Raw genomic sequence first — 25,797 nt, 5'->3', positions numbered from 1 at the left:
GATTCGAAGGAATAAAGTTTGCAGTAAATTCAATCAACGAGATTCGTTAAAATTGTTTAATTAATTGAGTAATGGTTATTTTTTACGAAGCAAATGGTACTTTGTTTATATTCTTGATCAAGTAAAATAATTTAGAATTGTATTCGGGTTGAAATAGTGAAAGGGAATAAAAAATAATTGGTGGAATTGCAGTGCCTGCACATTTCGTGGAGAAGCATCGGAATCAAACAGCGAGACTCGGATCGAACGCATCGTTGCGTTGCGAGGCAAAGGGCGATCATCCATTAAAAATTGCGTGGAGAAAAGCTGGCTCGCCATTGGAGCCAGCACTCTCGGATTATCGTTACACAGTGAAGGAAGAAAATATTACCGATGGAGTAGCGAGCATCCTCGGTTTTACGAGCACATCCAGAAAGGACAGTGGAAAATATTACTGCACTGCTTCCAATCCCTATGGGAGGGACGAGACGACTATTCATTTATACATACAAGGTACTACATTAATTAATTTTCAAACTAATCATTCAAATATCCTCTCCGCCGAATAACCAAATAAGAAAAAAATACAAATAACCACCCATTAAAAATATTCATGATTTTTTTTTTGTAAAACTAAAAATCAATAATTTCTATATTTTCCTTCGTTCGTTCCAATAATTGAATTTAAACAATGGAGAGTTTAGCATTGATCGATTAGAATTCCAAGGCTTGGAAATACATATATTAAATGGGATTAATTGCATGAATTAAGACGCTTCGATTCCCAAGTTAATTCCTTGATACGGAGGTTACGTCAGGCTTGTATTATTTCGACAATTGGAGGCAGAAAGCAATTCTCTCGACGGTGTCGCGTACAACCAAGGCGTAAGCACGAATTCCAACTTGAATATCAAACGCTCCGAGCTGAATTTCAATATCAAACGTTGCGAATGTGATTATAACCCCGGCGGCTGAATCAATCGGCTGAAATTCATGACTATATTTCGCATTCGTTCAGAGCCACCGGATTTTCCGCGGGATCTCCACGTGATCGAGAAAGGAAGTCGCTACATCAATATCGGATGGACCACCAGTCAAGACGGAAATAGTCCCATTACTCAATACATCATTGAGTACAAAACTGATTCCGGTGAGTCTCGTTCCTTCCACACTTTCTCCATTGTCCACTGGAGGCAATTTTAATTTCTCTCTTCGTGCATGAATTATTTCGCAAGTTTTCAAAGTATTAGAGAATTATTTGAGAATTTAATGTGCGAGAAAAATTGATTTTTGTGGAGAATTCATGCAAGAACATTATTTTTATTCTATATAAAAATAAAATATGGTAATAATAACTTTGAGAGCGTTGTAATGGATTGATTTCTTTTGTAGAGGTCTGGCACGATCATACTTTCCAGACGATAGTACCCGGAAACCGAGCATACGGTCACGTGAGCACTCTGAGACCTGCGGTCACATATCAATTTCGGATTTACGCCGAGAACGAGCTGGGTCGAAGTCAAGCAAGCGACGTGGGTATCGCACTTCATCAAACTAGCTTCTCTACTTACCTTTCACCATCATTTCTATCCCTATCCCTTTCTTTCTTAGGCCAGCCTCCGACCCTTCCACTTCAACTGAATTTTCCTTTCGAATTAAAATATAACACTTTTTCTCGATACATTCTTCCCACAATCATTATCCAAACAGCAGCGACAATTTATACGTCAAAACTTTAATAAACAAATCTTCCCTCTATTTTCCAATTTAAATCTCCCATTTTGTTGCGTCCTGAGATAAAATAACTTTGGTTCGGATGAAACTTTCCTTAACAGCATAAAAAGTTGCAGATACAATTCTGCACTGTTCTTCTATAACTTTGTAATATTGTAGAGAGCAATTAAAAAGAAAGTAGTTTTTTGTGCTGCCAGTGATAAGCAGTAGTTTGCAATTATGACGAACGAATCGAAGTTGAGGCTAAAAGGAAGTTATACGGTACTACTTATAGGAGTTTGATAAGAGAATGGCTGAGATCAGGTGAGATTGTCAAAGGGATTGATGAGAGATGGATGATGACGTTCACAGATTTTGGAGGCCACGACGGAGGGTGAGAAGCCAGGTGGACCACCGCGAAATCTCAAAGTGGATCCTGTCAGCTCGACTGAGTTCAATATCACATGGGATCCGCCTGATGATGATTTATGGAACGGGGAGATCCTCGGTTACCATATCGGATACAAGGAACACAGGTAACTACCAAACTGTACCACTTTTTATCGACGCTAACCTTTCGTCCTTATCGCCAAGCCCTGCAAGACATACCCCATTAAGCCTCTCAACTTTTCACCCTAAAAAATGTTACTTCTCTCAAAATGAATTTCCAAACTTTATTTAAATACCAATTTATCCAAGCCATCGCCTCCCTGTGCACTCGAGACTCTCGAAGCTTCGTTCTTCCACCTTCTCGCACCCCAAGGTCTCTCCTGTAACTCCAATAAGGTACGTAATATTCCAAGCCCCAGTGGAATTTCAAATCGCGAAACGCAATAATCTCACTGATTGATTTCTCCTAACTACAAAAAAGATATTAAAAATACATTGCCATCGATTGCTCGGTATATTATCTGATTTTATATCACGTCAGGGAGAAATACTGCTGCGGGTTATATCGACAAACTCTCCGAACGATAAATCGTCGTTAATTTCGGTGGAGTAATATTAATATATCATTGGTTGGCTCCTGGAGGTCATTTGACAATCATCGACAGCCGTTTAAAAATTGTTTGGATGGGTTTTAAAAATTTTACGAGCAATATTGAAATGCGTGTGGCAGTTAAGCTCTCTCTCTCTCTCTCTCTCTCTCTAGCGAGGTGCATCCTTTTTCAATAAGGCTGCACCTTTGTATTATTATCGAAGTGAATTAATTCTTGGGTTATTGTGAGGGTGGCGGGTCCAGACCGGTGCCATTGCTCTTTTTACCTGCGGAACGCCGCTGGATTCATGGAAAATATTGACGCAATGAAATTTATGGAACGCTTTGTCACGCCAGTGTTGTGCAGCGCAACGCTGCACATTTGCATGGCTGCTTTCGCCTGTTTGTATGGGAGCCTGTATAATGGGCCGAGTTTCTGCATACGCGAACTTGTGTGCGTTAGGGGAGCAAAGGTTTGTATTTGCTCCCATACTATCGAATGAACTCTGCGCAGAAATCGATACGCATATTCGAATATGCTCGATCCACACCCACACTGCAACGCCACTTTCGGCCGGTTCGCCAGTTTCGAATAAATAGAAACCTCATTCCTATACTACTACCCTTTATTCGCCCTCTCTCTCTCTCCCTCTGATCTTCCAAATTCCCGATCGATAATATTGTGAACCACCCGTGTGAACTTATGAAACTAAAGCCTTCGCCTAATTTAAACGATACTCACCCGATACCCAATAACACAAACTGTCAAATATTGAATTTTTCCTCTAGTTTCGTAATTAACGGCACTGCTTTATTTATCCCCCAAAATACTTTAAAAAGATACTCGTGATATTGGATTTTTTACGCGAATAAATGGATTTAGTAGAAATTTTAATTAGTTTTTATTATTGAGTTCTATTCTGCGTTTAATTTAAGGTTAAATTTGTATTACGCAATATTCAATAATATAGAAGAGCTATTCGGAAAAACTAAAATATTAAATATTATTCGTAAATATTTCACGTTTAGATATGTAGAGCGCATATTTTGATTTACCAGCTCGTGGGTAATAAAATTCATTTATCTTTCGTACTATCAGAAATATATTACATTTTTCATAAGATTTTTTCCAAATTTCTTTCTAGTTAATTTCAGACTGCAAGATAATGATATTCCACATAACTTTCGAATTAAGTGAATATTTATATCTGTACTTTGACACGTACGATTTTTAATCCTTTCCGCATTATTCAATTTGTATTCATCAAGCAAACCATGAGTTTGACTCTTCACATTTATAGAAATTGATTCTCACTAATTATTTTGAGATATGAAATAAATTTATCCCCTCTGAGTTTGCGGAGAATGATTAAAGGAGGATTTCCTATTAATTTCAGATTGGCTGCAGAGCAGTACACTTACAGAACGGTGGAGAGACGAATTTCTACAGCAAGTGTCGTTTTGGGGCTAGCCAGAACTTCTATGCCAGGTCGGCAATACCTACTAACAAACTTGAAGAAGTTCACCAGGTACAACGTGGTTGTTCAAGCGTATAACTCTTTAGGTCCTGGCCCAATGACGCCTGAAATTGTAGCAACGACCCTCGAAGATGGTAAATATTCATCCATCTCTTATTCAATTTCCAAAATTCGCTTCTCCTTCATGTCAGTGATCAATTAGAGGAAAATACAATTTATCTCTTACTCGTCAAATTATATAATTGATATAATTTATATATATATATTTACCTTAAGAGTAAATGTTGGCACGTTAGTGCATAAGAATTTTCCCCGAAGCTCGGAAAGCGCCACTTCCTGTTACGTTAAACTTCCGTTTACTATGGGATAGCAGTGAGCTCTCCATATTGAAGCTCCTATCGCGGCAAATATTCGCATTTCAGTATAAAAATTCACGAAGCGAATAATGCCGGAAGCCTATTGCATATTGCGCCATGAATGCAAACTGGTTTCGTTCGGCTTTCGAATAAATAATAAATTCAACGTTAGATCCACGCGGAGAAACTGATCTCTGTGCAAATAACATCTTGCTTCCGTTTCGTCTAGTCTCGTCCGGTATCTCAGACTCTCGAAACCCTGTTAATACCTGAGCCCAAATAGCTTCTTGAGTTTTTCATCATCATTTTTCATTCGTAATTCTCTCTCTCTCTCTCTCTCTCTCTCTCTCTCTCTCTCTCTCTCTCTCTCTCTCTCTCGCTTTCTCCTAACTGGTTTTTATTATACGGAAATTTAACGATACGACATGAATGTTAAAAGATATTTTTTGGTTTTCATAATTTTAATAATATTTTATAAAGTGACTTTGTCCAGGTTTTATTACATTTTTACCGAAAATTAATAGTGATTTGTTATGTTATACGAACATGCTTTTGTCAATTTTCCATTCTCAAAAGTAATGAATCTTTCTGTTTCATTCCAATTTATCTCTATAAATTCAACAGATAGAACTAATAAATAAATATGTCCAATTACACAGAGAAACGAATTATTTCACGAATGCAAGCGGAATTCGATTGATTTTGAATAAATATAATAAACTTTAAGCATGGTTTATAACCTGAAAACTGATTTTCGTGCAAATAATTTTCTTCTTAAATCTCTTCTGTAATCCGTTAAAATTGAGTGCTTTTCTACTCTTTCCGAATGTTACCAACGTTTCGAATCATTTTACATTCACAGTTCCAAGTGAATTTTCCCACCTCTGAAAGCTCCAGCGCCCTATTTTCCTTTTCCTGCCACTACGTCTCATTAAATGAAACGCGCGTACAAAATCAAATATTATATACTATTAATAAAATTTGCCTACCAGCAGTAACACAATTGTAATACATTGGAAAACCTATCTTTTATTATTGATCATCATAATTATAGCAAATATTTAGTAATAATGACTCAGAAGTGAGAAGAGATAAACGAAACGTTGAAAATGATAAATAAGACAATATCTCTGGAGCATTGGAGGAATTTAAATAAGCAGCAAGCTGTATCAGATTTTGGCATGTAAATTTTTTAGTTCCAAGCAGCCCACCTCAAGACGTAAGATGCACCGCGCTGTCTTCCCAGTCCCTCCAGATTTCCTGGGACGCCCCGTTGGAATCCACTCTTAACGGGAACCTAAAAGGATACAAGGTAATACTACTACTTATTTATAAACTCTATTCGATTCTCTTGCTTCGTCAGTTTCATCCAATGCGCATTATTCATGCATTCCTCTCGAATTAAACACCAATACCTCTTCCACTCCGCATCATTCTACTCCAATGAAAAATCTCACGATTATTCGACGATTGATTTTTCCTCGTCAAAAGGTAATGTGGGAGAGCATGGACAGCCTGACAGAGTTTGCCAAATCGGAAACAAAGGTGACCTCGGCCTTGACGATGGTGATCCACGGTCTGGAGAAGTTCACCAACTATTCGGTACAAGTGTCAGCATTCACGAGGGCCGGTGACGGGGTGGCCAGCTCCCCGCTGTTCTGCGTGACCAAGGAGGATTACCCGGAAGCACCAGCCGGTGTCAAGGCCGTCGCAAGCTCGGCGAATTCCATTATCGTCTCGTGGCAGCCACCCCTCAGGACCAACGGCAATATCACATCGTACAGCGTGCATATTCGCAGTCTGGGATCCGAGGGGAAATTCTACAGGAGGACCCTGCCGAGTCATCAGACCAGCTACCAAGCCGACAATCTTCACAAGAAGAACCAGTACGAGTTCAGTATCGCTGCTGTCACCTCGGTTGGCGAGGGACCACAAACTCCACCCATCATTGTCTCACCGTCCAGTGAAGGTAAAAATCTTACCCCCTCCTCGACCCAATTAAACTCTTTTATGCTTTATTCTCCCTCGTAAAAAAATGTACGAGAGAATTTCTCAACAGTTCGTGCAGCCATTTATTCCTTCGGAATGACCCTGGTTGTACCATGGAAACAAGACGTATCTTTGCCTTGCCAAAGCGTGGGAAAACCAGAGCCCACAGTTATCTGGAAACAATGGGGCCAGATGGTCAAGCAATCCGCTAGGGTTTCCACGCAACCCGACGCTTCTTTACAGATTACAGATTTGCACAGGGAAGACAGTGGAAATTACACTTGCTTCGTGGAGAATCGCCATGGTACTGATCAAATCACTCACCGTCTGACCGTTCAAGGTGAGCCAATTCAACTTCACAAATCTTTATCCAGACTTTTCAACAATTTATCCTTGCATCCTAATTCAACTTTAAGGTGGAATAAAAAATAGCATTATTCTATAAGTTTATGGAATAATTCATATACAAGAGGCTGATGAGGAATATACAATGGGATTAATTTTTCAGAATAATACTGTGGTAAAGTTTAGTGGAACGAACGTAGTATAGGAGAACGTTTATTTGTTTGTAGTGCCACCAGCAGCTCCATTATTACATGCTCCAAGTACAACTAGTAACTCCATAAATGTACAATGGAAGAGCGGAGACGATGGGGGTGCCCCCATAAGAGGCTATATTCTCCACTACAAACGAGAGGCTGGCGAATGGGAGGAAGTAAAAATATCCAATAAAATGAGTAGTTTCCTGTTAACTCGTTTATGGTGCGGCACGGATTACCACATGTACCTGACGGCGTACAATCGGATTGGGATGGGATCACCCAGTGAAATTGTCAAGGCCACCACAGAGGGCTCCAAACCGGAAGAGTCACCGTCCAGCGGTGATAAATTCATAACGGTCAATGTTTCCTGGATCACTCTTCACCTGGGAACCTGGAACGATGGCGGATGCCCTATAACGTACTTCGAGCTGGAATACAGAAAGAGTGGGGAGAGCATCTGGACGCTGGTCTCCAACAACATTGAGGTAATCTTCTCGTATAATATTTTTCACGATCGAATCAAACTAAAATTCAACAAATTCTTTTTCTTTAAATATAATACTATAAAAATCATGAAATGTCGATATAAACTACTGTGTCTCTTATACCTAATACGAGATTTGTAGATTTTTTAACGTTGGAAAAAACATTCACTGCAACTCTGAAAAAGGACGTTGAATAAATTCTCTACAATTTTGTAGGTTCAAAGGACGTATACTTTGAGCGAACTCCAGCCAGGGTCAACTTACGATATTCGTATACGAGCACACAACAATGCGGGCTCGTCAGTGGCGGAGTATAAAATTACAATGTTACAGCAGCACAGCAGCTCAACAGTGCCGGCAATAGAAATCGATCACTACATTCCACAGCACACGCCGGTTTACTCCGACTTGAAACTGATCGTTCCGTTGATACTCAGCTCGCTGGCGGTTATCGCAGCTGCAGGCGCTGTCTTTTACTGCTTCCGCAAACGTGAGTGTCTTTTACCGTCCTTTACCTCTCCTCCGACGCTTGATTGCTTCGCCGAACAGTTTATTTTTTCTAGAAAACCCCCCAGGAAATCTTCAACTTCCTCTCCAAACCCTATCATACCATGACTCGCTTGGACGTTTCGATCCTTCCCCCCATTCGGACAATCTCTCTCCGTTCTCTTATAAATTTTACTTTAAACAAAAACATACAGCTTTGATTCTCAACCATCTGCAATAGTCAATACATTGTTTTCCCCTTGTGTGGATTTTCTCAATATTGTATTAAGCAATAATTTCTCTACGTACGAGCTTAACTCGATAGGGATAAGTTCATGTTCATCATTCGTGAATGAAGTATTGAATGAACATAAATGAATCCATGGAGTGATCTCATTATGACTTATTAGGTCCTTTTATGGGTGACATAGGAAGTTTACACGATGCACAAACGGCGGCGGCTTTAGACAATAAACAAAATATGAAGCAGCGTGAACAGTATTACGCAACCGTCAGGAAGCCACTGCGTTCGCCTATTCACGAAGTGGCAATGTTAGAAAAAATTCCAGGTAAGATTTTACCATTGCTTAAATCAACATAATTAAAACCTTTAATTTGTATGCAAATATGCAATGTTTTTCCAAATTAACTTAATTGATATGAAGTAAATTTATAAAATTTTTTAAAAGTTCTATATTTATTTAAAAATCTTCAATGCAATCATCATTTGGCGTAATAACAATTAAACATATTTTGTTGTATAGTCTGTTGAATGTAGTATTGGAATAAAAAATGGTTGTAGATCGTATAGCAGTAGTTTAACAGAATTTTATGTTTGATCGCAGAATATTCGGAGGACATCTATCCCTACGCTACGTTCCAGTTGGAGGAAAGTGTTCCCCCGGGAGGAGACAATCGTTGCAACTCGGCAGCTCCTCTCCAGACTTTTGTTTATCACGACCCCAGGCTTTCCGCTGCCGATACGCTTCAACTACGAGAGGTAGCGCATCTTCAGCTTCAACTTCACAACTTTATATTCCCTTGCCTCGTACCATCACTGCTACCCACCCCCCTCTTCACGCACCCTTGTCAAACTTCACGCACTGCACGCTTCTTTATCCCAATGAATCTCTGCATTTCTTCCTACGACCTTTCAATCTTCGCTCGAATGTCAAAACGACCTTAATTAAGTTTCGATCGACGATACGAGCACTACACCGGAAACGACCCCTCGTCGGCTATGCATCAGCGACCTGAAAATTCCTCAATTTTTTATCAATACACTCGAGAGATGAGAAAACCTTACCAAGATTCATACTCACTATGCGCATTTGCTGAGATAAGCAGAAGAAAGAGCTCGAGGATTGGTAAAAATTCGCATGTTTGCCTTGGAGCTTTCTCGTGTCAGCACATATATAGTATCGCTTCGATCTTAGATCTCACGAATTTTACGATTTTCTCTCTTTTTTTTTTCGCCCATATTTTTTTTCTGGTCAAAAGAGTGGTTTCGGGGAGGTGGAACTATCGAAACGCGAGGATAGTCTCATATAGCTGAGGAATAGAGGGGGGTCGAAGTGTAGAATTTCGGGTTTGTATAACGAATCGAACTGCTGGTCCCGGCTTGCTTCGTTTGGCTCTCCGTTGGTAAATCAAAAAACCCTTTCCCCCTCCATCGAGCAATAAAAACACACACTTGTCTCCGTGTTCGTGCTCTCTCGCCATTTTTTCACGTATTTCGCCATAGTAGAATAAGTATGTCATTCCAAAATAGCGTGAAATAACGGCCAATCAGCCTTGCAACGATGTACACAGGATTTCTGGTCTAAACCAGTTAAAAAAAATATAGAAAGAGAGGAGTGTCTGTGTGTGGGTTTTAAGAAAACTTATTTTATAAATTATTAGGTCAAACTCGTAAAAAAGACATTAGGGATTAAAAATTCTTTGTTTCGAGGCGTTTTATTGGTCGAACAATTCAGTAACTCTGCTCTACTTGTCAAGTATCTTCAGCAACAATTCTTTAACTAATGGGAAGCCTCGAATCAAGAAAGTTTCAAACCTTAATAACTTTTTAATTAAACAATAAACCTAAAAAATTTATAACAATTGCTTTCTTAAACCCTCCCTATTTTCCATCTCGGTGCCTCTCAATCGAACACTCTGTATAGTATATTCAGATTTACATCCACGCTCTTCAATAATTACGGAGAACCGATGAAGAGCTGCATTCATAAATTCACGCCAGTTCCACAAACACAAACAAACGTACAATGTAACATAATACACACACGTAGAGAAATAAAAATCTGGCAGTGTCTGTAAGAACGCAGCTCGTGCCAAGGTGAGATTGGTCGAAAACACGATTCGAGCATTTGTAAATCCATCAAAGTAGAGAAAGAGACAATCAGTAGAGACCCAGACTGCATCAGCATCGAATTTGCTCAGATCTAGCTTGAGGAAAATGTGTAATTTTGTCGAACGAAAGAAAACTGGAAAAATGATTAAACGAAGCTGATGCGGTGTGTGACACTTTCCACCGGAAGTCGTTACTTTTTGCATAACGTCAAAGAGGAATGAGTCGAGTCGATACACGAGCAATAGCTGCGAATTATCGGTGTAGATTTTTCCTGCTCGCACAGCACGGTAATCGTAGGAGGTCGATTAAGGGACGATAGCGTTAGTCCGATCAATCGCATCAAAGTTGAGAGTGAAAAGCTATTGGATGCTGCAATTGCAATTGATAAATTATATTTGCATAGAGAGCTCAATAATAATAATAGGTAAAGCATCAGTCTGTCTTCTGCTTTATCGATATGAGGTTGTTGGTGCGATTGGTGTATCGCGAGGGTATAGAGGGCGTTTGGACATTGGACCAACGAACCGGATGAATACCGCGGCGAGTTGGTTGAATGTTGAAAGTTCCTCGTGCGCAAGTGCCATTGATCGAATCAATTCCGTCTGATTGCAGTCGGATTGCAACCGGTACACTAAGGTGCGCGGAGGCCGTTCGACCTCTGCGCCTTTGCACAAAACGCACAAGGTCAGTCAGGGCAAGTCCGAGTCGGAGGAATACGACACCCTGGGCTCGGACAGCGACACGGAAGTCGGGACCAGCAGCCGAACCGAGTCTTCCAATCACCTCGTCGATTCGCACCACTCGCAATCTGCGGCTGACTCGCGCGTTCACAGTATGCAGCCTTTTTCTTTCATTCTCTTAAACTTTCTCTATTTTCTCACATTTCTTAATTCTATACTTGTCTATTCTCTTTCTTTATTTTATTTTTATTATTATTTTCTCTCTCTCTCTCTCTCTCTCTCTCTCTCTCTTAATCTTCTTATTTTCTCCTTTTTCGTTGCTATTTTCAATGATTAAATCTATATCTGTCTCTGTCTTTCGCTCACGTTAAACGCACGAAACACTCTGTACAACGCGTCGTTATAATGTGATCGGTGCAGAAACTGAGTTGTATTTACGAAATTCACTGCCAGATTGAAAATCGAGCATAGATTCGATAGAGCGAGCGTCGATGCATGACTGAAAATTGTTTAATTGGTAATTGCAGACTTCCTGTACCATGGACCAGAATCTAGCACGTCTACAGAACCCTCACCGATTTTTGAGAGAAAATCGTTTCCTGGAAGGGGACGACTCAAGTAAGAGCATCGTTAGCTACGAGTGGTTTTCTTTATTCTTTCTTTGTTGGAGAGAGCGATTGTGATGGGAGAATTTTTCCTTCAGGATGTTACAGTTGGCGCGTTATAGCGAGGAGACCCGTGCCCACTTCGGGGCAATCCCAGGGTTTGGCCATTCCAAGCACCAGTCGAGCAATCCCTGTGCCAATCGGGAGCAGGAACGTGACGGATCGGGAAACCTGTTCGTCCCCAAGCTGGACCCACCCTCGGGTTTCTCCGACGCATTTGAGCTAAGCGAGGCTGAGTGCGACATCGATCGCGGCCGCAGCCAACGAAACGTCCGTGACTTCGTAATAGCGGTGTAAATATACTGTATGCCAGACTGTGCGATAATCGTGGCGAACGAGGAAACTTTACCGAGACTCATCGGCAAATACCTGAAGATCAACGCGAGAACGCGCGGCGTACCAATGATCCAGTTTATAGGTTAGGTTCTATTAGGCTCCGCCATTTTTGGCAACCCCTGCCACTGCGAAAAACTGATATTGCGCGCGCAGTAAGAGCAACTGCAAGAAACAATCGATATCTGCCAGATCCGTCAATCGTTAACGCCATCCGCTTCCCCGGGAGACTCACTTCGATAAATAGATTCGCTCGATTGCACCTTTGCACTTTCCGAAATGAGGGAGTGTGTTTTGGAAGAAGATAAAAGAGGCTTGAGCGAATTAAAGCGACGCGACGACTCTCTCGGATTGTATTCAGGAAATTTTAATCCAGTTCGAAAAACTGCCACATTGAAATCAATCGAGGAACGCGAGCGTGCGTTCTGCGAACTGCCATTTTCTCTAGCGTCACGTGACCATTATTTGCCAACATGGCGACGGCCAGGTTGTGTATCGAGAGTCCATCTCGACTTTTCTTTGGCGAATAAAAATCAATCGGTGGACTTTTCCGATTGGAACCCGACTATTTTCAAATCCTTACATTGGCAAGTTTCTAATAAAAATCTGTCCCGTGCCAAAATGAGTTTTAATTCGTTGATTGAATTCCGTCTTCCAGTGCGCGACCACGATCGCTGTTTCGCGTGATGCGCAGTCGCGAACTTTTACGCGGTTACCGATTATTGAAATCACGCGATTTCTTCACTGTGATGATCCCTTGGAGAATAAAATTCCACGCCCAGACGATTCCTGTCCCACTGGACTAGAATGGTCATCGACTGCTACCATACATATATATGTTATATTGCCATCACAGTATCCCGATAGCCGAGGCTATCGTTATCACTTGTTATCGAGAGCTGTTAAATTATGTCTAAATTGATTTAAGACCGCAGCGTTATATATCAATCAATTTTTATTGGCTGAACTGCCTGCATTTACGATGCGAGAAATGAATAGAGTTGGGTTAAACTTGACTCTGTGTATATATTATACTATAAATGTATTGTTTAAGGAGTTTTCTGTGTATAAATAAGATACAAAAATTAGAGAAGAAGCCATTTATCCTTGTCGATCGCTGTCATCGGTGTCGTTTTAACTGCGAGAGACTGAAACGTTAGCAGAGAATTTTAATTAACATGATTCAAATAAACAAAGTATTGTCTATGAACTGTCTATACTGTATCTATACCGTAATAACTCTTCCGCCCGTACGTTAAGGGCTCGGAAGAAAACCGATCGATACACAAATTATTTCGTTTCACAGTTAACGATCGACGGACCCAGCGTTGAAAAATTTTAGAGCGCATCAAGCTCTCGAAAGCCATTGCGAAGCTCCCTATCTATATGTTTATCACTAAAAAAAAAAACAAGCAAAACGAATAAAAGATCGGTTAGCATTGTCATTAACTCGACCACGTGGCGATGATTTTTGTCAACCATAATCGTTATATTTCGATCTTCGAATTTAGTCACGCGATGAGTGAGAGAGAACGCCGTGTGAGAAGTTACCCTGTTGATATATCGTCTACTTTATAATATAAAATGATTTACCACGAAATTCGTACTATTGCGTTTTAGATAACTTTAGATTGTTTATATTCTATTTACTTTGTAAAATATACAAATACCAATTCCACATTGGAATTTTCATTACGCCCCAACCGAGTAAGAGCACTTGTAGGAATTTTCTTCGGAGTATCGATCGAGCAAGGACGAGAAAAAACTTGATGAAGGACCACTGTCAGCAGGTAGAGGTAAGAGAAAAACTCTTTGATACCGATAGGCTCGAGTGAAATGTATCGACAGAGTAAAGCCAGGGATAATTCTGATGCTGTGACGGAGAGAGGGGATGATAGTACAGCGAGCTTGGGGTCTTCGTATCGGTAGAGCAGAAATTTGGGAGGCTGTATGCATCACAGGCTTTCAAGGTGTGGGGTTTGAGAGGAGGAAGGAGGGGGGGGAGTAGGTGGAAAGAATAGAATTTTAGGGGTTGACTGAGGGTTGGTGGAGCATTGGTAGATGTTTAGGGGAGGATGATGGTAGGGTAGGGTGAATGGACCCGAGGAGGAGGCAAATGGGACATGCGCCCAGAGTCGATTCCTCTCAGATACTATGAGCGGTGGTGTCTACGGTGGTGGTGAGTGCTGCTCAATCAACTAATTTCAGGGAAAAACCTTCTCTCATTAATCGCAAACTCTCCTTACTCCAGACGAAGTCGGTGCTATTATCTTCGACGCTGGACACGAGAGCCTTCGCGTTGGATATGGCGGCGAGGATACTCCGAAAGCGGAAATCCCAACGAACCTCGGGGTGTGGGAGGACCCCGCGGAACCGCCGGATTCCAACAATGTCCCCAGGAAGCACTACAACATCGACGTCAATGCGATACAAGTGCGAAAGAAAGGTACACACTTCTTATTCTTTTTTACTTCTCGGACGATCACCATACATTTTATTGCAAAAATCAACAATTGTTTCCTTTCGCATTTAAAATTAATACATAGTCTTAAATGTGTTCCGAAGAATTTTTATTTTTATAATTCAATATTATTTATTTACACGAGTTCTTTTACACGATAAACAATACGTAGATATAATTTTTATATAAAATAACTTGCTTAACAAATTATTCAATGAATATATAATAAAAGGATAACTGTATTAATGTTAAAATATTTATTGAAAAGTCCATATATTGCGTGATCATGACTTATTTTATAATAATTTTTAAACGCTTATTATCAATTGAGTTGTAAAAAGATGTAAACATTTGATCGAACACAGATATGGAGATAGTGAGTCTGATGAAAGACGGGATGATAGAGGATTGGGACATGTTCGAGCGTCTGACGGAATACACATACAAGCAAAGATTGCACGCCCTATCGGAGCACCATCCAATCCTATTGACGGAGTGTCCTTGGAATACCAGGCTAAAGAGGGAGAAGCTTTTGGAGCTGATGTTCGAAAAGTTCAATGTACCAGCGATGTACATTTGCAAGAACGCGGTTCTGGCAGCCTACGCCAATGGGAGATCAACAGCGATGGTCGTGGACAGCGGGGCTACACACACAAGCGCAGTTCCGGTTCACGATGGATACGTCATCACTCAGGGAATCGTCAAGAGTCCTTTGGGAGGAGATTTCCTTACTATGCAGTGCAGACAATTCTTCGAGGAAAGGGACGTGGAATTGCTTCCTGCTTGTTTAGTTGCGAGCAAAGGCAAGTATTTTGCAACATTAAAATAATTTTCACATCCTTGAAAATTCATAAAAAAAATAACACTATATTGATACCCATTGAAATAAATATTGTTTAATATTATTTTTACAAATAGAATTGAATTTCTTCCATTGATGGAAAAACTAATATTTTTGGTATCGAGATGAAATGTCAATGTTTACATAGATGCTGTGAGAGAGAGGGATCCACCCCGTTGGACAAGACGACCTGGACCTACCCCAACTTCATCTTGGCTTAGTTACATGGTACGAGAGGTACTTCAGGACTTCCAAATGAATTGCTTGCAAGTATCCGATAGCCCGTACGACGAGGATATCGCTAATACCTTGCCAATGAAGCATTACGAATTTCCCACTGGATACAATGACGACTTTGGATCGATAAGACTGATGATTCCCGAGGCTCTCTTTGATCCCAGTAACGTGAAAGGGGTTGGAGCAAGTATTCTTGGAGTTGGGCCTCTAGTCACAACCAGTGTTGGAATGTGTGACATGGATATCAGACCTGTAAGTGTGCCATCTCTCTACTATTTTTCTGTATTATCTATAATCGTTATTTCAACAATTTCTGTACTTTATAAAATATCATAACGCGACCTTGATCTGGTCTATTTGATATTGCTCGTTTATGTATATATATATAGGAATAATGATAAAACGACTGATAATAATATCTTTTTTATCAGAGTTTATACGGAAGCGTTGTTGTTACGGGAGGAAATTCCTGTCTTCAAGGTTTCAGTGAAAGACTAAACCGTGATTTGGCTAGCAAAACTCCACCGGTAAGTTGATTCTTTTTAAATTTTGATCGTTATTGAATTTTTCTAAAGTTGAACGTTTTTTCAGAGTATGAGACTGAAAATAATAAGTGCGAACAGCTCCAGTGAGAGGCGTTATGGTGCTTGGATCGGTGGGTCCATCTTAAGCTCTCTGGGGTCTTTTCAACAAATGTGGCTGTCGCGACAAGAGTACGAAGAATCGGGAAAACTCATCTTGGAACGATGCGCCTAACCTTTGTAAAGCTCTATGTAGAGTATATCAAAAATTTTAGTCCAATTCCTTTTCCAATTTTTCATATTCATCACGCGAATTGTCAAATTATCATTAGATTTCTATTTAAAAAAATAAGAAATATCAAATGTGGAATATTAAACAATATTTCCAGAAGACTAAATCAAAAAAGTAACAATAATTTTATAGTAAGACAAGCAGCCTTATGCTGTATGCTTCCAGAATAAATCAAAAAGAGATTTTACGCAGCAAGAGTAATAAAGTATAAGTTCCTAATCACATCATTTTGGCTGAAAAATGTTAGATTTAGCAGCAGTTAAAATTCAAACGTAAATAATTATTTTGAATGTCGTGAAGTTGCTTGATCAGATCACAAATGATGAGTGGAAAATTTACTTTTGATATCATGTAGTAGTATAAGTCTATACATAATCATTTTTTATTGAATCAACAAGAAAAAAATAATTACTTTTATTTCAAATAACATTTTTATAAATATCACTATGTATCATAGGAAACTTTGATATCTGATATCTCTAGATCTTGTCATATAATTAATAACCATAATTTAGCAAAATATATTTCACTTAGGATAAGAAATAAATTGCTAAAGATAAGACTAACGAGTAATTATTAATACTGGAATCGCTCTGAGTCTGTTAAGTAAGCTCAGATTCGCTAATTATATTACGACCTTCTCAAAATATGCGTTTTTGCTTTATATCGAAAGTAATCGCGTGACTTGCGAACAACGCTCAGCGATATTTGATGCTCGCAATGACTCATTGACACTTACTTTTCAGAATAGCTGTTTTTTACAGCTCTCGATAAAAATTTACGACAACGAGAAATGTAGAAAAATATTGTTCCTAATTTTTTAAGTATTTGTACAAAAATAAATGGTCAAGTATTAACACCCACGTTTATCCTCAATTAACTTATCCCTTCAGAATTTTCCTTAATTACAAAAGAATTCGTTAATTTTTACCGGCGAATTTTGTTAAAATTTTAAAATATCACATTAACTATCACTCAATTATTCTAATTCTTTTGTAACTTTTTTAAACGGAAAGAAAATTATAACATCTCATGCCTGCCTGCTCATTAAAATTTAGATGAACTGCAAATATATGGAATACACACCTTATAATTCCAACACACACACACACACACACAGCATCCATTATTATTATTATCATTTTATGAAACAATAAGACTGAACCACACATTTTTACTCTCATATCAAGCTACCAGTGATTGCTACCAATCACTGGTGTAACAAAGCTAGAGAATTCTTAATCATTATCTACTTTGCTTTCATATTCAATAGCAAATCGATTATACTATTTAATTGAAAAATACTAGTGGAATGTGACGATTTATTTTTAACTCCGTAAAGTCATTCGGACAAGTATGCATAATTTGTACTTCCAAAGTCTCGTAAATAATAATCATTAAATATATTGAACGAAAAATATTTGCACGAAGACTTAACTAAGGATTGCAATCTCATTATAAAAATAAATTGTCTCTTTAGTTTTCAAGCACTTAAAATAAAGTCGTTGATGTAGATTGCTTACACTTGCCTTCTTTTGCGGGTAAATATACACACACTAGAGGCATAAATGTACACATCGAGATAAATTCTATGTAGATGACTAAAAGTAAACTAGCATCGATCATAGATTTAAACTTTTTGAAGGGTATTATTTTCTCGAACGAGTTACCAATATAAAAAAATAATTAATCCTATTTATCGCATTAAAAAAACTGCTCTAGGAAGAATTAGTTTCGATTTTTGTGATAAAAGATAAAAATGCCAAGTAACTCGTTACTTTTGTTTACCTAAAATCATTTCTCTATCTAGCTCGTTTGACCTGCACTAGTTGGACACTGTGCTTCTTCCTTCGTTCGAAGAAATAAGGAATGTGCACACTTAACCATGGGTCATATATACCCTATGACGCTGTGGTCGTTAGGGCTTTGGCAATTTGCAAATGGCATTGTGGACTGGCATAGATATCCATCCTGCCAATGCTATACCGATTGAGTCTGCCATAGTTGTAATTCCTAGAGAAGCCTGTCGTTCTGCTAGTGGAACCTGAAACAAGATTTTATTTAATCTTGTAGTAAGAAATATTCATTTTTATTTTAAAGTTATAATTGTCTCCTTAAAATGTAAAATTAAGAACCATTTGTAATTTATAAAATTGATAAGTTAAACTCTTTAAAAGTCATATGAATTATGCGTGAGAATAAAAAATAGTAAAGAATCTCACCTCTTTGGAAATTCTATAAAACGTATTGACATATGCCGCACCACCTAACAGGCCTTCCCACAGAACCAGAGCCAAAACTATCCATGCATTGTGCATAAAATAAAAAACTGATTCGCAGGTTAGGATAATCACATTGATCAGCTGGAAAAGAGATGAAAGGTTGAAGGTAATAAAGAAAAAAATAGTATAATAATTAATCAATTACCTGCAGCACAGACATGATCCAAATTTTATTGATAGTAATCAAATTAACAGACGACCTTGAAATGAATACTCCTATTTGATAATCTAGATTAAGCCAGCGATATAGGTTCTGGCCTTTAAGCCAGTCAACTTTCACATCAAGTAGCTCGAACTGTAATTAGAAAACAATAAAAATGTTTATCGATTTACCAGAAGTCACTTATTTCAATTTTGATCTCGATTTGCCACTCACCAATCCTTGGTTGATAAAATACTCGAACAAATATACAAGGCCAAGTGGTACCATGAATTTTAAGAGTTTTGGGACCAGCCTCAATTTTTCAACAAAGGTCATTTCACGAGTTTCAATAATTTGCTCTTGACTGTCTACATCATTTTTGGTAATAGAGTGTCTTCCTGGACTTGGATGTACCAGCAATAACCAGAATGTTGCTGCTTCCACAAAAGGAACTATCAACATTAGCATTAACGTATCCTCGTCCGACATCAATAATGTTAATCCTGCGTATGATCCTGCGCCAATCACGCCTGCTCCACCTGTACCCGAGGACCATGTGGATATCACATCTCTGTAAATAAAAAAATATGACACTATAGTATAAATTAACTAATTTTATAAACATATATTATACTAAAGGAGATGTATCGATGATAGTATGTTATTATCAATTAGTTAATTTTCAATCAGATTCCACAATATAAATTGATAAATGCTCTCGTACTTCAGTTTTGACGTTTACATTTTTCTTGTTAACGAGCTAAGCGAGTTTATTACATTTTCCTACTTTGAACTACAAGGTCTTCTGGGAACATTTATCTTATCTATATTACTTTAGTACAACTGTCTAAACGCCAATAACTCTTACCAAGCTAAAGATACCTGCATTGATCGTACACATGGTCCTTCAGAATTTTTTGCACGGTTACAAATGCAAAAAGTAAAACGAATTGAATCATAAATCACAAGCCTTTGCATTGATTGAAAAACTATCGACTGTACCATACAATTATTTATTCAATCAAATATTTTTAATGCAATTAATATCTAATATGACAATTAAATTCCTTTTAATTATTTTCAGCATAAATTTTTAAATGTGCAATATTGCAATAAGTTACAAGCTGAAAGCAGTTGAAACTGTACTTGAAATACTTACTTGGAAAATTGATGAGAATATGCCAGAAGTGTAACTTCACCTAAACCGGAAGAAAGGGACGTTAGAACCACGCCAAGGAGTGCCATCCATTGAGCAGTGCCCAACGCTACCAAAATTAGTCCTGCAGCGGAAAATATCACACAGGTAGCCAGTCGTGCGCTGCAATTAATTTTCGATTAATCAACCAGCATTAACAACATACGCAAGAATAAATGAAGGATTTTCGCGTGAAAACTTACGCTAAGTCCCATTCTCCATTGCACTCGCGATTAATCAAACTTTTTGGAGGATGATAATTATTTAGAATAAATCGTTAGCTCACTGCAAAAACAATCCAAAACATACTAAACTTCCTATATACTCATACTGTTTTTGCAGTAATCCGACGAAATATGGAAATTAAGAAAGAATTAAAAATTTCCTACTTCAGAATTTAATTACTTTAAATGTGCAATTTTTTGGCTACTAATCCCAATACTTAGTTTGGTAATTAATAAAATAAAAATCACTTATTAATCATTTAAAAAATCCTGAGCAGAACGTAGTACATTTATCTTTTCTTGTTCTGCAGAAAATATTGCCACGTGTTCTTTTTTCTCTTGCAAATTGATCATAATTTAAACTTACTGTATTAGGTATGGTAGAAATGGTGCTACAAATTTTATTAACAAAGCTGGCAAAATATCAGCCAGTAAAATAGCCCCTGTCGATACTGGATTGCAGTCTCGTATTGTTGAATTGTTCGATATGTCTGATACATCAGTGTTATCTGCTTCTTTCTGCGCAAAAAAATCATTACGAAATTTGAGTAACAATGATCATCTTTGCTTAAAAAAATTAAGTAACTAGAGTTTTACTATTTTTATTTTCCATTTTCAATTTATGATTTCTGATAATAATTGTATCAAGAATTCATACGTAAGTGCTTATACGAGCTACTTCTAGTCCCTTATTAATATTGTTTATTTCTTCAACGAACATAATTGCAACATTCTACAATTTAAAGTAGTAAACTTTAACATTCCATTCGTATCTTTCGTGCTAATTGTTTCGTTACCTATCAAGAAAAATACATTTTTGTCTGCTCCACCACGAATTGTGTATTTTAAACTCAGCTAATTTCCTCTATCACGCAACATATACAAGTTTTATCATTACGTAAAATGTATTATTCTATCAATATTGCATTGAATAAATTATTTTGACTCATCATTGACAAAACAATTATCTTCAATAGTCTAGACTAGAAAAACGCGACCATTCAACAAGCCCAATTAATTGACTCTGTCTCCGATAAAATATACTAATCTTCCCATTGTTTCTGCTAAACTTTAGCTCGGTGATTTCAATAAAATTTTATCTATTTTTGGTAAAGTTAATTAATTACTCGATTTCAAATAGTAAATATATTTTATTGGTAGCATAAACATTTCAATCCCAAATTCACTTAAAAGGAAATTAACTTCGAGAGGAAAAATACAATGAATCTTACGATGTTACTTTACTGATAATCTATGTTTGCCTTAAGATAAGCAATTAATTCCGCTAAACTCATTTCCAAATAATTAATTGAGCTAATCACTCGTAATTTGAGAAAAATTCAACCACTTTTACGATGTTTCATCTTTAATAATGGAAATTATTATAAATATATTCAATAAAAATATAAAGCAAAAAATATTTTAATAAGGAAACAAAATTAAAAATCGAAAAATGGAAAATAATGAATACGAAAAAATTGTAGCTCGGAAAATAAAAAATGATACTTGCAGCACCAAATCTGTTTGACAAAATAGTGTGAGCTGCACTAAGCATAACTACATATCCATAATTATTGCAAAGTCCAAGGATCCAAAACGCTGCAAGATTCCTCCATTTGGTTCTTTTCGTGGAAATATCGTCTTCGTCGGTAATTGGCAAGCTTTTCGTCATTTTCCAAACAGATTAAGAGGGCTAATCTGTGTAACATTTTCAAAAATTTAATTTTTTGCATATTTCTATCATCTGAAACATGTGATAATGACATTGTGAAATAACTTTTATTTATCCGGCTTAGCTTCTGGCCCACAAGTTCTGAAAAACGCCCACGCTTCGTTTCTTGCATCTCGTGGTTAATCTTTAAACGCATTTTTCACTCAACATTTTTTTTTTTAATTGATTTGCATAATTGTAAAAAATATATTCAACAAATCAAGTTGAAATTTTTTGTGTTCAATTTTCACTTGATACTTGAGGTACTGACTTAGTGAATTTTTTAACTTATTCCCCTACGTTTTATTAATTTATCCAAAGCTTTGTTCAGATTCTGACTTTAAATTACCAGCTTTATCTTCCACTAAGTACCAATTCCATTCACCTATACTCTAATCTTGTATCTACTTTAAAAAGGATTTCTTCGCATATTCACTCACTTCTTATATCTGCATTTTCGTCACACCATAGTTACCCAAACAAATATTTTCTTTATTACACAATCTAGAAAATCATTATTTTCGCCTTTTATTTTCGATTTAAAGTATTTTTATGTTTTTATTCATATACTATCAAACGCGTCTCACCTCAAAAATGATCATACGTAGACCACTAAATCAATTTTTTCTACCGACTATTCGAGTAAGTAATTGCTCGTTGATAACACATTTTTCAGTATCCTGTTTCACTTCTCAACTCTGACGTTTCAAGAATCTTCCTTTGCTACTCTCACACCACCTCAAGCAACTTTAAATCTTTTTCCATCCACGTCACTGACAGAATCTGCTAAAAACACACGTTGCTATTTCACAAATTGATAAAAATTAATAGTTTTTAATTTTAGTCCTAGTTTATCCATAAATTATTAATTCCTCCGTTAAAAACACATCGTACAGAGTAATTTAGTAAATAATTCGTGTAAGTTATTAATTTATCGATCTACATATTTATCAGATTTGATAACTTTGTTTAAAAAGCTATTCTCATGAAATATTGTTATGATTCGTGTGGATACTAACGGTAAAACTGTGGCGTTGTTGACGATCGATGACAGAGTCGATAATAGTATTCCACTTTGTCCAGCAAGGTCCAATTCGTTCTGCACGATGAAGTAGAAACTTGGCGATACCTTAATTCCCCCCACCTTCCATTCGAATGATAAGAGTCAGCTATTCTCGAATCTCCCTGAAATAAAAGACGATTCAATTTCCAACAGGCCTTCATTATTATTATACTTTTCAAATCAGCTGATTTGTTTTCTATATATATTATTTTATTAACTTCTTTTTTTACAATTATAAAAGGATACGCCAATTTTCCGCTTTAAACATTCAAAATTTAATTTATTAGTATTTATCTAATAATTATTAAATATAAAAACACAAGCTCGTCAAAACTTTGTTTTGAAAAATGTTCTGATGAAACTTTTATATAGGAGAGCTCTTATTTAGAAGCTGGGATCTTAAGATAAGTTATCTTAGTTTTCCATTATGAAAAGTGCTAACAGTCTCTGAGTAAATTGAATAACTGACATTTCATAATGAAACAGTTATTGAGTATTGTCATACTCCAAATGTAAATTAACCTCAACGCTCGTCAATGATGCAATATTATTTATGTTATGTTCCTCCAAGTTCTGTTTCTGCTTTCGTCATTAAAGACCAGCGCACGAACTCTTATCGCATAGCTTCCCTTTAGCTACGTGTGAAATCACTCGTTTATTTTTGGCGGCCTCCGACAATTTTTAAACTAGATACCCGATAGAATATAAAGTGCGAACGTACTATCTCAAAAAATCAAATCGAATTTTCCAAACTTTCGCTTAATCGATTGATCGAAACTGTCATTTAAATATTCGTCCATTATTTCATCCCACTTTAAATACAAATGATGTGATTATTATGCAAAGTTTACCATAAACACTATTTGCATGCTAAACTGAAAAGACGATTGAAATTTAAAAAAAAGAACTCAAGTCCATAAATAGGTAATTTAAGTCATTACAAAAGTGTTAACATGGTATAAAAAATTAGAAGCACTATTTTTGGTTCTATGGTTTTTCGAAACAAGGGTAATCTATTTTGAAAAAATTCACAGGATATCATTGGCCTTGTGCAGTCAATATTATTTTTACGATAAATAAGTGAATTTTTCTACTGAACGACCTTCTACGCAGCGTATTTTAAATTGAAAATACAAGAAAAGTGAGAATACTTTTAAGTTTCTGAAATTAATTAGCGTACTCCTCTTTAACTATTTATATCACAATATTCGTGTTACCATATTATTTATAGAAAGGTTAATGCGCTTCATTATAATCGCAGCCTATCTTTGGAGAGAAGAAAACCATCACGCCATATCACGCTTCAGTTTGTCCACATTCTTATGTCAAGCGCTTTGAATTTTCTTATTCCCTCAACTTTGTACACGAGCACGTGTCACGATCAACAGCAATTATATGTGTACAAACAACGATGCATCCCAGTCGACTACATAACACAGGTGAATACATCTCCATCACTTAAAAAAGGCAACGTAAAAATAAATTCAACAATAATTATTTGCTCTCAATATCACTCGATCAAAAACAAACTCACATCTCTATAAAATTTCTTCAGGGTAAGTCGCAGTGGAGGTTCTCCAAGTTAAATTTGTGGAAACTTTTGACAGATTTGTTAAATATACATATCAGCGAGTTTAGTGATTGCTTCGAAGAAGGCTAAAACTTATATTGAGGAATAAAAGTTGAACTCCGCGCATTGAAAAAATAATGTGGAAGGTAATTAAGTGTTATTGGGAGATAATGGTTGAACCAGTATAGGAAATTGACGATTGGAGAGAATTGAATGGTAACACGTGTTAAACGGTGCAAATGTCTGGATATAAATAAACAAGAAAGAGGCAAATGTGCGAGTTATAATGCGATACGGACTATCAACTACCCCCTTCCCCCACTAAATTCGTCCCTGGAAAGTGTCGATTAGATTTTCTCGTGCAAATTGCTCACAATTTTCTTTTATATTACTTAAATAATATAATTTTCTTTTTCTTAAATTTCAACTCTAAACACGTAAAAATTGCATCACCTAATCACTGTGGAATAATTTTACTAATCTACTTTAACGTCTTTGGTAATATGTATAATCAATTTCAAGATAACTCCTTGCAATCCTCAAAACTATCTTCACTAACCTCGTTTGCACCAGCTAAAACAATTATTGATAGAAATATTGTCCAATTGCGAGAAATTGAATAAATCCTTGATGATTCCCTTTTGGCGAATCTTGAAGGATACACATTGCAAGGTCATTACTGTGACACTGCTGGCGTAAGGCTTTGTTGCGTAGGTATATACGCTTCGAATTTTAATAGTTCGACCTTCCAAGTAAACTAATGCTATTGCAGATTTTTAAATTTACCTCTAAAATAAATAATGTGGAACAGATTTAATATTTTTTTTTCATTGTCTATGCCCAACGAAATCATATTCGCATTTTTTATTGTACCAAAGATGTACAGGGTGAATTGAAAATAATCAATCTCTATGTAGCTGTGGTCACCATAAAAAGATCTTTCTGTTATAACGATTTGTTGCACCGTGGTCGATTAAGGCCAAAGTGGTTAAGAAATATTAAGCCAATATGTATAGCTTAAAAGATCTTTATATTTAGAATGTTGGATGAAAGACAGCAAGAGATCTATTCATCAAAATGTGTGAAACGAGATTTATGTCAGTATAGCATCTGTTCTACTTCTGTCCTTTTATGTTGGCATTGAATCGAACATTCTAAGGTCAGAAGTGAAATTGGCTTTAGAATTTCTAATATCAATAAATAAAATCTGTCTCTCTAAT

At 37.0% G+C, this 25,797-nt stretch overlaps 3 protein-coding genes across 8 annotated transcripts in view; 2 read left to right on the top strand and 1 right to left on the bottom strand.

The window, feature by feature from the left end:
- LOC136782500 (cell adhesion molecule Dscam2-like) overlaps positions 1-13,710 on the top strand; it is a 116,491-nt gene extending 102,781 nt beyond the window's left edge. For 3 of the 6 annotated variants that reach the window (XM_066741961.1, XM_066741956.1, XM_066741959.1), the window contains 15 exons: positions 193-492; positions 998-1,129; positions 1,372-1,511; positions 2,065-2,228; positions 4,069-4,283; positions 5,702-5,817; positions 5,997-6,474; positions 6,565-6,834; positions 7,067-7,521; positions 7,738-8,011; positions 8,418-8,576; positions 8,853-9,007; positions 10,973-11,192; positions 11,568-11,658; positions 11,744-13,710. In XM_066741961.1, coding sequence (XP_066598058.1) covers positions 193-492; positions 998-1,129; positions 1,372-1,511; positions 2,065-2,228; positions 4,069-4,283; positions 5,702-5,817; positions 5,997-6,474; positions 6,565-6,834; positions 7,067-7,521; positions 7,738-8,011; positions 8,418-8,576; positions 8,853-9,007; positions 10,973-11,192; positions 11,568-11,658; positions 11,744-12,002 — 3,428 coding nt within the window. In that variant the 3' untranslated portion in view covers positions 12,003-13,710. Of the gene's footprint in view, positions 1-192; positions 493-997; positions 1,130-1,371; positions 1,512-2,064; positions 2,229-4,068; positions 4,284-5,701; positions 5,818-5,996; positions 6,475-6,564; positions 6,835-7,066; positions 7,522-7,737; positions 8,018-8,417; positions 8,577-8,852; positions 9,008-10,972; positions 11,193-11,567; positions 11,659-11,743 lie in introns of all 6 variants that reach the window. The other 3 variants (XM_066741958.1, XM_066741957.1, XM_066741960.1) reach the window with 3 other exon arrangements.
- A 473-nt stretch (positions 13,711-14,183) lies between these two features.
- Positions 14,184-16,628, top strand: LOC136782535 (actin-like protein 6B). Its single transcript, XM_066742025.1, has 6 exons — positions 14,184-14,217; positions 14,290-14,484; positions 14,865-15,302; positions 15,489-15,829; positions 16,009-16,104; positions 16,169-16,628. Exons 1-6 carry the CDS (start codon positions 14,193-14,195, stop codon positions 16,331-16,333), a joined length of 1,260 nt encoding a protein of 419 aa, XP_066598122.1. The 5' UTR covers positions 14,184-14,192; the 3' UTR covers positions 16,334-16,628.
- Positions 16,629-16,756: 128 nt separating this feature from the next.
- Cln3 (CLN3 lysosomal/endosomal transmembrane protein, battenin) lies at positions 16,757-24,794 on the bottom strand. The gene is made up of 12 exons (XM_066742024.1): positions 24,542-24,794; positions 24,225-24,464; positions 22,964-23,129; positions 22,532-22,727; positions 22,011-22,448; positions 21,740-21,931; positions 20,601-20,742; positions 19,974-20,132; positions 19,049-19,385; positions 18,818-18,967; positions 18,613-18,753; positions 16,757-18,434 (listed from the first exon to the last, which is right to left on the bottom strand). The coding sequence occupies exons 6-12, from the start codon at positions 21,903-21,905 to the stop codon at positions 18,309-18,311; spliced, it is 1,221 nt and encodes a 406-aa protein (XP_066598121.1). The 5' UTR covers positions 21,906-21,931; positions 22,011-22,448; positions 22,532-22,727; positions 22,964-23,129; positions 24,225-24,464; positions 24,542-24,794; the 3' UTR covers positions 16,757-18,308.
- Positions 24,795-25,797: the final 1,003 nt, after the last annotated feature.

Source organism: Prorops nasuta, unplaced genomic scaffold (assembly GCF_024137725.1).
Source record: "Prorops nasuta isolate Cenicafe-Biocafe unplaced genomic scaffold, Cenicafe_Pnas_1.2 PNAS00027, whole genome shotgun sequence".
In the NCBI taxonomy this organism is placed as follows: Eukaryota; Metazoa; Arthropoda; class Insecta; order Hymenoptera; family Bethylidae; genus Prorops; species Prorops nasuta.
This window is presented reverse-complemented; position numbering and strand designations above follow the sequence as displayed.

What these genes read in the sequence shown, in the direction of transcription:
- Cln3 (XM_066742024.1), bottom strand. Translation starts at nt 21,905, where the DNA reads ATGACGAAAAGCTTGCCAATTACCGACGAAGACGATATTTCCACGAAA. An exon ending in ATTTTATCAACCAAGGATTG is followed by an intron (nt 18,968 to 19,048) that starts GTGAGTGGCAAA and finishes TTCTAATTACAG; the next exon opens with TTCGAGCTACTTGATGTGAA. An exon ending in TTTATAGAATTTCCAAAGAG is followed by an intron (nt 18,435 to 18,612) that starts GTGAGATTCTTT and finishes ATCTTGTTTCAG; the next exon opens with GTTCCACTAGCAGAACGACA.
- LOC136782535 (XM_066742025.1), top strand. Translation starts at nt 14,193, where the DNA reads ATGAGCGGTGGTGTCTACGGTGGTG. An exon ending in TTGTTTAGTTGCGAGCAAAG is followed by an intron (nt 15,303 to 15,488) that starts GCAAGTATTTTG and finishes ATGTTTACATAG; the next exon opens with ATGCTGTGAGAGAGAGGGAT. An exon ending in TGGCTAGCAAAACTCCACCG is followed by an intron (nt 16,105 to 16,168) that starts GTAAGTTGATTC and finishes ACGTTTTTTCAG; the next exon opens with AGTATGAGACTGAAAATAAT.